Source organism: Bombus fervidus, chromosome 2, assembly GCF_041682495.2.
Source record: "Bombus fervidus isolate BK054 chromosome 2, iyBomFerv1, whole genome shotgun sequence".
Lineage (NCBI taxonomy): Eukaryota > Metazoa > Arthropoda > Insecta > Hymenoptera > Apidae > Bombus > Bombus fervidus.
Genome location: NC_091518.1, coordinates 14607275 through 14619767, shown reverse-complemented (window position 1 = coordinate 14619767; position 12493 = coordinate 14607275). Strand labels below are relative to the sequence as shown.

At 38.9% G+C, this 12493-nt stretch overlaps 2 protein-coding genes and 1 long non-coding RNA gene across 6 annotated transcripts in view; 2 read left to right on the top strand and 1 right to left on the bottom strand.

The window, feature by feature from the left end:
* The first annotated feature begins 81 nt into the window (after positions 1-81).
* Positions 82-2816, top strand: Cog6 (conserved oligomeric Golgi complex subunit 6). Its single transcript, XM_072018540.1, has 9 exons — positions 82-311; positions 397-671; positions 749-893; positions 958-1169; positions 1249-1472; positions 1534-1925; positions 1997-2158; positions 2240-2401; positions 2476-2816. The coding sequence occupies exons 1-9, from the start codon at positions 234-236 to the stop codon at positions 2707-2709; spliced, it is 1884 nt and encodes a 627-aa protein (XP_071874641.1). The 5' UTR covers positions 82-233; the 3' UTR covers positions 2710-2816.
* Positions 2167-3180, bottom strand: LOC139995351 (uncharacterized). Its single transcript, XR_011801952.1, has 2 exons — positions 3040-3180; positions 2167-2380 (listed from the first exon to the last, which is right to left on the bottom strand). It is a non-coding gene; the product is annotated as an uncharacterized lncRNA (long non-coding RNA).
* The window catches only part of Pkn (serine/threonine-protein kinase N), a 26477-nt gene continuing 17105 nt past the window's right edge, over positions 3122-12493 (top strand). For 2 of the 4 annotated variants that reach the window (XM_072018468.1, XM_072018459.1), the window contains exons 1-3: positions 5945-6074; positions 7132-7257; positions 8505-8706. In XM_072018468.1, coding sequence (XP_071874569.1) covers positions 5961-6074; positions 7132-7257; positions 8505-8706 — 442 coding nt within the window. In that variant the 5' untranslated portion in view covers positions 5945-5960. Of the gene's footprint in view, positions 3430-5944; positions 6075-7131; positions 7258-8504; positions 8707-12493 lie in introns of those variants that run through there. The other 2 variants (XM_072018478.1, XM_072018488.1) reach the window with 2 other exon arrangements.

Genomic DNA, 12493 nt, shown 5'->3' with positions numbered 1-12493 from the left:
AACTAAAATTTTCGAACCTTTTCGAACCATCTTCGAAAGCTACCAACATTTTTATATCACGTTAAGGAATTTACGTTGTTATACGATTGTACGCGTGATTAAAGTAATGAGTACATGTTCTATGTGTTTTATGTACTTTTACTTCTGCTACGTACTTTTGCTACGTGACATTTCTGAAATAAATAGGCTATATATCTCGATGAATTTGATTGTAAAAAAGTAACATATTTAAAATGAGTGAAAAAAATACTAATACTACGTTAGTTCGAAGGGTGAATAAATTACTTGAATCACGAGTAGAGCATGACAAGGTATTTATATTATACTTTGTTGTAATTGTTACTACTTGTATTAATAAAATATAAACATTTCATTTAAATTGGTTTTCCCTTTTAGGATACATTAGAAGCCTTAAAAGAATTATCCACATTCTTTACAGAAAATACATTAAGTTCTCGTAGAAATTTGCGTAGTAAAATAGAAAGAAGAAGTCTTGCAATAAACGAAGATTTTTTAGCAGCTTTTAGAGAAGTAAAATCTTCTTTAGATGACATATATCAAGATGTTTTAGCTATGAATACTGCAGTTCAATGTATGACAAATCGCTTACAAGCTACAAAAACACAGACATCACAGCTTATTGACCAAACTGCAAAACTTCAGAATAAGAGGTACATTTATTCACTGAATAGTTATCAGGATCAAATAAACTTTATACCAAAAAATATACATAAAAAACAATTTTTAGCCAAACTTTATCTATGCAACAAGAGGTTGCAAATGCATTTATTAAAAATTTCCAACTAACTTCATCTGAGCAAAGTATTTTACATGGTTCTAGCAAGGAATCACCTATTACAGAAGAATTTTTTTCTGTTGTTAACCGTGTTCAGGTAAGATAAGTAAGAAAAAACTTTCTTCTAAAGATGAATCAATAACAATTCTATTAAATTACAGGAGATTCATAGCAGTTGTAGAATATTAATGCAATCAGGATATCAAACGTTAGGGCTAGATATTATGCAAAGAATGACATTGCTGCAAGAGGCAGCCCTTGAAAGACTATATAGATGGACACAGAATCAATGTAAACATATTGAAAATGAACGCTTAGCACCATTATTAATTAAAGCAATGAATAAATTGCAAGATAGACCAGTTTTATTTAAGTATGCACTTAAATTCTAATAAGAAACCTAGTATACTTTATGTTAAATAAATCTATATTTATTTGTATGTATTTTTTAGATATATTTTAGATGAATATTGTGCAGCTAGAAGAACTGCTTTAGTAGGTTCTTTTATCGATGCTTTAACATTGGGAGAAGGATATGGTAGTACACCTAATCCTATTGAAATGCATGCAAATGACCCTAAAAGATATATTGGTGATATGCTTGCTTGGCTTCATCAAGTTATTCCTGTTGAAAAAGAAAATATTCTTACTTTAGTGAAAGGCTGTAATAAAACAGGTATGAACTAAGTGATTGCTTTTTTACTTTTATTTTTCTTAGCTTTTATTACACATTTTAGATGTATCAGATCAGATTAAACAATCATTAAGTAATATCACAGAAGGACTTTGTCATCCTTTAAAGTCAAGAATAGAAAATGTCATATCTATGGATGCACCAGCAGCAATATTATATTCTGTTACAACTCTTCTTAGATTTTATCAGATGATAATTCAGCAAGTAATACCAGATAGTATCTTAGATTCAACATTGAAAGATTTACTAATATTAAGTGAAAAAAGTTTTCTAAGTAGACTTCAAAAGCAGACGCGTATTGCACTCGGTGAACGTGCAGAACCACCAGGAAATGACTTAGTACCTGCACCATCTGTTTCTAGATTACTGTCACTTCTTAACGAAATTCTTTCTGTAGCAAGTATTGCAGAAGATAGGGAGAAAGACATGCTACAGGTCTGTATCAGCATTTAATAGTTTTATAAAATCGGTATTTGAATGAAATTCACATACCACATAATTTGCAGATAGTATCATGCATTATTGACCCACTGTTACAAGAAGTTAATGAAACAGCATCAAGATTACCTACAGTAGACATGGCTGTATATCTTTTAAATTGTATGCATCAAATACAGTCTACTTTAGCACTGTATGAATATATGGATCAGAGATTAGAAAGATTACAAGTAAAGACTACAATTAATGTGTTCTAATTTATGAAGTTTTTATATATTTTATATCGATATTGATAAAATGAAATTTTTTAGGCACAATCTGATGCACAAATTGACACTCTTACATCAGAACAAGCCAGTTCATTAGTGGCACATTTGAATCTTGGTCCAATTTACACTATTTTGCAAGGTCATGAACAAGGCCCATTATCTTCCATTCCTGGAATGGATCCCCTAAGTGTAAAAGAATTTACTGTATGTTACTATTACTTCATACTGTGAATGAAGGATAGGGATAAATTTTATTCTAAATTTTTAATGTGTTATAGAACAAATTGGAAGCATTTTTAATGATGCCAGATGTATTATTGCTGCCACAAATAAGTTTGTTACAAAGTAGTAATCATCGTTCAATCACTCAAAAACGTTCTTTTGAAGTAATTGGAGCAATTTATAAACAATTATACGAAGCATGTCACAATCCAAAGAATTTGTATCAAAATCCAGACAGTTTATTTTCAAGAACTCCCGAGGATCTTTTACGGACATTAATTTCAGTTTAAGTGTCCATTAAGAAGATATTTTCTAAATATAATTATACAAAAAGTTAACTATGTAAATAATACATAATTGTATAATAATTTTTAATAAATTTAATAAATTATATAAAGCTTTAATGTTTTTATTTCCATAAAAAATATTAATTCAACATGGTTACTTTTACATACACCCATATTACGTTTCATTCTTTTCGACTTTATTTTTATTATACCTACAAGATATAAGCAGAGTATAAGTTTCCACACAGTTACTTGTTTCATTGTCTATCGGAATCAACTAATGAATAAAGGCTGTTTCACCGAGCTGACATAAAAGTAATATCGTGAACGCACCTTTAGCGATAGCGGTGGCAGTACAGTGCGCGCGCCTTTGGGCCACGATTGGCCCGGCACTTTCCGTCAGTCTTCAGTTTGGTGCGGTGGAATGCGCTCGTGTCTGCATTTTGTTCGCGAGCCGCGCGTCTTTCATTCATACTTCTCTGTGGTAGTAACTTCTTGTCGCTTCCTATTCAAAGATTTATATTGAGAACATCTCGTGAATAAAATTGAACGTGCGTGGTAATATATGAAATGCAGACACTTCCAACCAGCTCGGTGGTGCAGCGTACATTACTCGTGTAAACACAATGGACTTCGTCGTTCCATGCACAAAGGACGGATAGAAAGCAGTGAGTGAGTGAGTGGAGTATAGTGTCCAAGATGGCGGAATCAAGCTATTATCAGGTGAGTTGCAGGTCCATCCACGCTCTCTTTACGAACTGGTGCGCATTGGTCGCTACCCGACCGATGATTCCAGCCGCCATAATAAAAGATCGCTTTGGGCGTAATTCAGCCACTTTGCATATTACATATTTCTTTCTTCTTCTTACGATCATACGCCGACAACGCGCTCGCACTTGTCTCTATGTTCGGGGAATGTTTTTCAAAGACGATGATTTCTTCGTGACGATGATCACTAATTTCTTCGTGGATTATGACTATAAACGCCTTTAGCCTGGTTTACGTTAAACGAGTCGTGACGGTTTATAGACACCTGATATGGATTTAATTCATTTAGGATAATTCCAAAAACTTTCCATACAGTTCCTGGGAGCACCTGTTCCTGTCGGCAAGTGGTATTTCCTGACATTACCAACATAGGTATACAGTTCGAGACACGTTTGTCAAAGCGTAGTCGACTAACAGCTAAAAATCATTCTGACAGGAACGTGATCGTATGGCAACTCCATTGTAGCGGAAACAGCGATGGCTTAACGGCGTAACGCATCGTCACGATCAAATGCCTGCACCTATGATTACCGGTTCGTCTTTTCAACTTTCGCTTTGAATTCGAACTTCTCTTCAACAAAGAATTCATATTGTTTGAATTACGAGTCTCCCTTTATCGTACATCAAATATTCGGGGAGGTGTAATGTTTTATCATGTTTTCGCAAAGAATTTTGACATGTTACCATCACACGATAATGGAATACAAAAAAATTCATTTCACTCGATTTAATTCGCGTTTCAAATCGCATTAATATAACCAAGATTATTACCATATCATTCGTCCAATTTCGCTAGATATACGATACTTTCGCAATTTGCTAACAGATGCTTTGCGTTGTGCGTAACTCAAAAATAAGATAGTACATATTGGTTAGCTATCGCACAGAGGTACACTCATCTTGAGTTCTATTTTCTTATAACGATTAATCATAACGGCAAAAATGACTATGATTAGAATTTTTGAAGAATGACATTTTTCATTAATGGCATTATTTACTCCTCATCCAGTCTTATGTACAATCAGACAATTGAAAATGATTTTCATTCCTCGAACATGCTACATAAACGTCACTTTAGGATTTAGATCTATCCTATATCAGGTCGATATCGATGAAGTAAATATTTTGATTGCTGGCTGATTTTTCTGTCCTTGTTATACTAATACTCTGGACGACTATTGACCTCTCGGGATTATTATGCATGGCATACATATTACGGAATGCATGAAAATAGCTCATGCGTCAGTGTGTCAAACTCACATATAGCCGAGGTGCACACGTTTGCTTGGGGGTTCGTTGCTTCTTTAAATCGTTCCACCCACCGTACGACTCAATTTCGCTTCACTCGTCATTTTATTACCCACTCTGAAAACCAAGATCATGTCTAATTCTGGATTTACAAAATTTCCTATATTATGATGGGAAAGCTTTCAGACATTATCTCTATCGACAATAATTTTGTTTCAAGCCTTTTGCTTCATCCCCAGCATTGCCAAAGAAAATAGTAATCGTACCGGGTGGAATTTAAAATGATATTCATAGTAGCGTAAATAAGACGCGTGTAACATCTCAATTGCTCAAATCAATTTTAGGCGGAATCAGACCATGATCACGTTTATCTTTATTAGTAATCATGCATGGTTTTCAAGCGGAATGCACAAGCATACACTATTTCTGGAATCCGCTGTCGCCAAAGTTCCGAACTTAAGCAACCTATAGGTATGTCAGCCTCGCGAACGAACGGCTACAAGAATAGGATATTTCTGACTCATATTGTTTGCAGTAAAGAGTACAAGAATATTTGTCACTCTAATTTTATGATTATAATTATACCTGACCATATAGCTTACACAACAAATACCTAAAATATGATATACACATAATCATTAGATGAGTAATTAGATTTCTACTGAAGTAAACGTTAACTTAACGGAGTCGCAACACATTCGCCATTTAGAATCGCTGTTATCGTAATGCAGATGATAAGAGATAAAGTATCGGCAAAGTCTTCAGTCAGTCTATAGAAATGGTCCGATCGGTCACGTAAAAGTATCACCTGGTTGTTCTATAGACAATTAATCGTACGCATCACTAGTTGTAGATCTATGGGAATTTAAAAAGTGATAATATTCTAGTAAAAAGATAATTCGTGAAGTTTGTCTCAAAGATAAACCTCCGTAGATTCGTTGTTTGTCGCAACAGGTGGTCCAAGAGTACAGCCTAGATTTTGTCACTGTTGCACGTTAGAGATTGGTCGCGTTAAAGCATATTTATGCATTTCAATTTACTCGCATTACGCATCGAGTCCTTGATGAACAGAAGAAAGTTAATAGTGTACGATCTCTGTGGACGTGAGTTCAATGTTAATGAAAATCGGATACAGTTTTCAGTGAACTACTATATATTCGTAAAATATATCTACTTATAAAAACAGTCGAGGAGAATTTTGTGGTGTTATTTATAAGATTTAATAGGAAAGTTGAACAATGTCGTTCATTTCTTTGCGTGACGAGGGAAAGAAGCAGAAAACGTACCAGCGTTTATCGCGAACAAAGTCGAGTAAACCCATGCAACGTTGGAGCTGTGTTGTACCATGCACGGTAACATCTTTTAATGTCTGTAGCATCTTCATACGATACACTTACGCAGGTCAGATATTTAAATGTCTGACACGTGCCCCACTGATAAATCAGTCGATTTCATCCTACATGAATTGAACATGATGCAATATTCAATATTTGTTTAAAATAAATTTTGTCCCTGCATTGTGTAAATGACATTGATATTAATAATCTTATTATTAATATCATTAATAATAAAAACAACGATACGTACAATCGCTTCTAGATTTTCCAATAGTTGCATCACTAACTAATTCGTGGATATATATAGATATACACGGAGTCGAGATAGTCGATGACGCCACTAAATCGATCAAGCATCACTATCAGGGTCAATCGCAAGCCGAATAATTTAAATATAGATACGGTCATTAATTAGTCGCTCGTTAACAGGCATAGGATACTGATACCGGGAACCGATACTTATTTTAAGATCAATATTTCCCGCGGCTCAGTACGAGTTTATAACCGTGGTCGAACGAGTAGACACTTAGACACCGGTGTGCACATCCGCCGCAACGCGCCAGACAATTTCCGGCCGTGGTAAAGGTGTATTATATTCCACACTGTTTTTCTTCGCAAATTCACAAACCCACCCATCGTTCTTCGATGTTTCCGGAAAAATGTAAATCTCACTGACAGGATTAAGCGACGTGGAAATAGAAACGAACGTAGGACGATGTTGAACACAAATGAGCACTTTGCTAACAGCGCATTATCAACCCGAAAGGAAAATTTATCCTCGTGAAACTATACGATAATTCGTGCTTTAATGCACTGCATAAAAAGCAGCGACATTAAACGATCCGTTTTTAAATATCACACACCTACTATCGACGGTGTATATCTTCACGTGCTATACATCGATAAATTCGCTTTAGGGAACGGTTAATTATAGTAATATATCGTTTTTTTCTTTTTCTTTTTTCGTTTTTCAATACTCATACTTATTTTTAATGCTTGCGATAGTATTGTGAAAGACAAAGAAAGAAAAAAAGTACACCGTTCGAATAATCGAATTTGGAATCTGTTTCAGGGCGATTACATCAGGCACCCGGTGTACGAACTGTCGAGCAAGTATGGAGTGGCTAGCAGTGACCAGGTGCCCTTGCCGGCTCGTCTTGACGAGCTCCGGGAGCACATACGCCGAGAAATACGCAAGGTATGTCGAGTTTCGCTTATCCTTCTCGGCACTACGTCTCTTCCCCGAAGCTCTCTTTTTCGCCGTACACCGCAATATACACGGTAGCGCGACTCGCACGAGCACCGATCCCTCGCACGGCAGAAGAATATCCTTTCCTCTGTTGTTCCTCTCTTCGCTCTATAACGTGCATCCTCTCTGCATCGTTGCATCTCTCCTTTTCCGTTCCTTCGCAGGGAGGAACAGAGAAATCCCATATGTGTCAGGCTATCGTCGATCCGTGGCACGCCCGTTGAAAACCGGTACGATCCACGTGACTAATGGATCCAGGCCAGAATTTATGGTTATTTCCAGGAGGGAAAAAAAAAAGGAACTTTCTTCCTCTCTTTCGCGGGCCTGAAATGAGATAAGAAATTACGGCACCGCGAGCACTAAACCACTGCTACCTTTTCGACTGGCCGATCGTAAATAAATAATGAGTCGTTTCGATACTTTGTCATGATCGGAGGTGTCATCGGCTTGTTTGCTGCGTTTATCACGCGTGGTCTGGAATAGTGCAAGGATATTTAAGCGTACTTGCCAATTTAACACTAGTAGGAAATTTATTTATTTGGACTTGCAGTACAATAAAGATGGAAATTAGAGAAAGCTGAATCTGAGAATACTTTTTAATCAACTTCACTTTTATAAAAATATCAGTACACGTTGATATCGATGCAATTGTAATTATGTTTATTTACGTAACGTCTTCTCCACGGAGGTAGAGAATGTGCCTTTGTAGCGTACACAAGCAGTCATAAATCATGTTAGACGAAGTAAGTAAAACATTTCGCGGAACAGACTCGCGTTCTGGCGAGCAGGTAATAGTTTCATTAAATGCCGCTCGCAAATAGTGTTCACGGGTCAGTCGTGATTAGAAGATATAGCTTCTGTCAGGTGTGCTTGCCGGGGAAAAGTTATAGCGAATATAATAGGAGGTAATAGAATGGAAGGATAGCTCCGTGGCATGCAGATCGGGTATAATTTTACGTCTCATTTGCCTCGGGAGAGGAGTGGTCTCGAACGAGTGGACGCGCTCTGACGACTGATAGATCGATAATAACAATCGTGTCAGAACGAATTCCGTCGAGCGAAATTCCGTCTCCTGTGTGGTTTGGGTACCCTAGAACGGCATGCAGCGGGTACGTTTATTCCCGACGTAGCCGTGTAACACAAAAGGTTCGCCATAAAACGACAAGGAACGTTTACGTACGCTGGTTTGGTTGCAGGAGCTGAAGATAAAGGCTGGCGCCGAGAAGCTGAGGGAAGTGGCGACCGATCGTAAAGCGCTCTCCGACGTGGCGACGATCGTGAAAAAGTCGAATAGTAAGCTGAATGAACTTCAGGCCGAGCTTCAGCAACTGGAGAGTCAAATTATATTGACGCAGGGTCAGCCACAGTCGCCCCAGCAAAATCACTCGAACGGTCAAGGTAAGGCAAAGAGAAGTCGCACGGCCAACCGGCAGATACCATCTTTGTATTCGCCTTAACGCTGCATGGCATTGACCGAGAGGATAAGGCAGACTCATGCGCGCCTAAACGGGTTTTATGTAATGCCGCGTGTTAGACTTCGTGCCGATCAATTACTGCTTCAGCCTGGCGGTTCGTGCGCGTGAATACGTTTAGCCCATCGATACCATAAACGAGTTCAAGGATTTTTCGGAGCAACTGTGTGAAATTGAGATTCAACGTTGCGCATTATCGTACGGTTATGATTCGCGAAAAAATCGTAAAAAAAAATGAGGTCTCGATAAGCGATCCCATTATAATTGCGCAACTATTGTCTAAAGTAGTCGAGTTAAAGCACGCTAACGATTTGTTTTCGTTTTTATTTTTATATTCTCTTATAAAATAAACTCGAGAACGACCACGGCTCCTTTTCAAGATATCAATTAACGTTTCTGTTTACTTACGGATAACGTATCGATATATCGGACTAATGGCAAATGTTCCTGTATGTTCTTTCCTGCCATGCTAACGACTGCTCTTTCTGTATCGTTAACGAGCAGCCACTTAATAACTCCACCCGCTAACGAGGCGTCGAGACGACGTCTTCGGTTTATAAAGCTCAACCGTGCGTGCGAGTTGCTGTTTTATTATGGCATCGGATCTAGCAAATCGACCATATCCAGCTCTCTGGAGCCATAATCATTTTGCTAAGCAATCATTGCATCCACGATTCAGTGATCGATGCTTCGATAAATTCCTATTGAAAAATTGCGCATGGCTCAGCCGTTTCTCAATGGCTTCTTGGTCATTTTTAATCTCCCCAGACAAACTTGGTTTTCAATAGTAAGAAATACATATATCTCTGCCGAGAATAAAATCCAATTTGCTTGCTTCACGCGTGATTAGCTTGTTTACGCTATGAGTCATTCGCAGTGGACTTTGGACTACCGTCTGGGACTTTTTGAGAGATTACTCTTAACGGTTCGATCGCTACACGGGACGCATACTCGTTTACAGTCGCAACGATACGTTATTCCGGAAACGGTACTCTGCTGGCATTTTCAGTTAGTGTGGCTGGTCATTTCCCTCGTTTAGAATACTCCGATGTACTAGCTGTGTAGTGGCTGGACATAAATTAAGAACGATTAACTCCGATGCTCGTAATCAGGGGTCATGGTATCCTGAATAGTCACGGGCGTAGCGTTGAATTTCATGCTTACCGTTTTGTATCGCTTTATCTATTATCATGATCCATTTCTTAGGAATCTTATCGTAACATAGATACACATTATAGCGCAATGTAAATCTTTTTGCCGTTTTATTGAAACATTTGATTTGATATCTTCATAATAAAAAAAGGCACTCTTCTATTTGTCGAATTATATCTAAATAGTTCTGAGATTTAACAAGCCGATTTAAATGAAACTTCTATTTTTACTCCCGATCGAAGACAAGTAAACTCTAGGATGTTACGTAACCAGTATTTCACCCTTTAACCTGTAGAGAATTAACTTTAGGGAGGACAGTATTGGTACCGTCTTCTCGAGATTGGTACTTCTCTCGATTCCCCGACCTTGAAAGACTAGTTACGCCACTGGGTGGCACTTAGCTATCGATGCCGTTTCATGACGCGCCCGAGGCTTCGTACTCGTTCGCGACTAGCGAGCAGCTCGAGTCTTGTGTTCTCTTTGAATTGACGGTAAGTGGTAGCATCTATTTATACCGTGGACCCAGACGCTCTATCCACTCCAGTTAAGTCAGTCATCATACATTCTGGGGACTAGCAACCTGCCTTCGGGCCACCTCATTCAGTTCTCTCTGCGACGGGTTATGCCATTCAGAACGGTCCTAACAATGCAACTGCAACCACCGCTAGACTTCGTATCGTATCGTTACCTAGAGAAATAACTGGTTTCGATCCCTAAGATTGCCCTTAAAGCGGCCTTTATTGCGCTGCCAATTATACGGCTACTTCATCGTATTATACGTATTTTATATTCTGTGTTTGATATCCCAGGGTGGTGTTAATTATGATATATAAAAGTTTTCTTCTTATAAAGTATCGATATTTCAAAGAAATGTAAGCTTGAAGAGAACACGATAATGATGCAGGAACTTGGCAGTGTCAATTTTTTGTTCATACATATGAGACGACTCCTAAAGATTTATATGTTATTGGATATTCCTTAGAATAACCACTTCGTAACTATAAAGATCGAACAGTCGTATGACAATATTACAAAGAAGTATGTCATATACGTACGCATTGGCCAGATTTATTTTTCATATTATGTCATATTGATGGCTAGAAAACAGACCATTACCGTCATTCTGCATTAACCATTGATGCATCAACTACGTTATAAACGATATTCATGATATTTCTCGAAATACTTCAACCACGTATCTCTCGAAGGCATTATTCCCACTCGTCTTTTTTGTATTGTCGCCTTGTATTGTCTCCATTGCCAATAACAACGAGAGCATGTGAGCTTAGAATAAGATATCGCGGATGAGACTATGCCACGGATTGAGGAGAAAGTACATATTCCCTCCTTTCCTCCGGCGATTGGACGCCGCGAGGGAAGCAACGTAACGAGCAACAGGGCTCTCTCGTTCACTTTCCAGTTCTTCGAGTTCTGGCTACGTGCGTGTAACGCGCGCGTTCTCCTCGCGGGAGACAGTGAAAACGCTCTTATACGATACCCATACATACACGTCTACATGCGTGTACACATGATACATTGAACAACGTATTACGAGAAGCGATCGGTCGAGCGATCGCTCGCACGGAGTACCGTTGCGCACTCGCGCGTGTATTTAGCCCGCGGCCCTCGCCTGCTTCGATGTGGATCGAGATCGCGTTTCAGTCGAACCGAAGCGAACCCACGCTTTCGCATTCCACGCTGTCGTATATCAAGGAGGCCCTCGGGCCCTCTCTCTACTCCCTTGTCCCCTTTTAGGGACTACCTGCTTCCTCCTGAAACTCTCGACAAGCAGTCGACGCAAAATTACGCGACACTTTGCAATCGAACAACCTTAGAAACAACAGGCAATGTAATGGATAATAGAGATATCGCGACACGCATGAATTGTACTCGACTGCGTCGATCATCCTCCATCTCCTCCTCCTCGAAAATTACGATCATTTTGTTGTTCAGCGTATATTTATCAAAATGATGGTCAATTCAGCGGTTTCCTTTCTTCCTGTGCGCTGCATCATGCACGGCTTGCCTTCGTACTCGAGGACAAATGCAATTTTTCGATCAATCGTTTCAGCGGTTGCTACGGTTGTACGGACCGAAATGGCAGATCAAGGCCTGTTTTACGCGATATAAATGTATGGGAGCGCAATTTGTAGCGTGAGAAGTAATTGGTGCACGATTCTTGAGTCGAGTTTGCAGATTTCACTCGTCGGATCATTGTTTCCGATCGTAGTCGAGATATATTGGTATCGGCATGTAAAGTTATGGCGTGTAAAAGGTTGTCGTTTTATTGTTGTAACTGCACGCCTCTTTCTCAAGTAGACTGTTATCGTTCTCGCACGACATTCGGTCGGTTATGCGTACCGCTTCTAAATAAACGGAACGCATTACATAATTCCCGCGTTCTATAACGCAAATCACGTTGCCCCGTGTACGCACCGAATGCTCCGAATCCCGGACGATCTCGATGATGTGGCCGTTTGTGATTCATCGATCCGGTTAGGAAATTTTTCTGTCGGGAACTTTGTAGATGCTCGCGAAAAATTTGTACCATAGAGCCACGC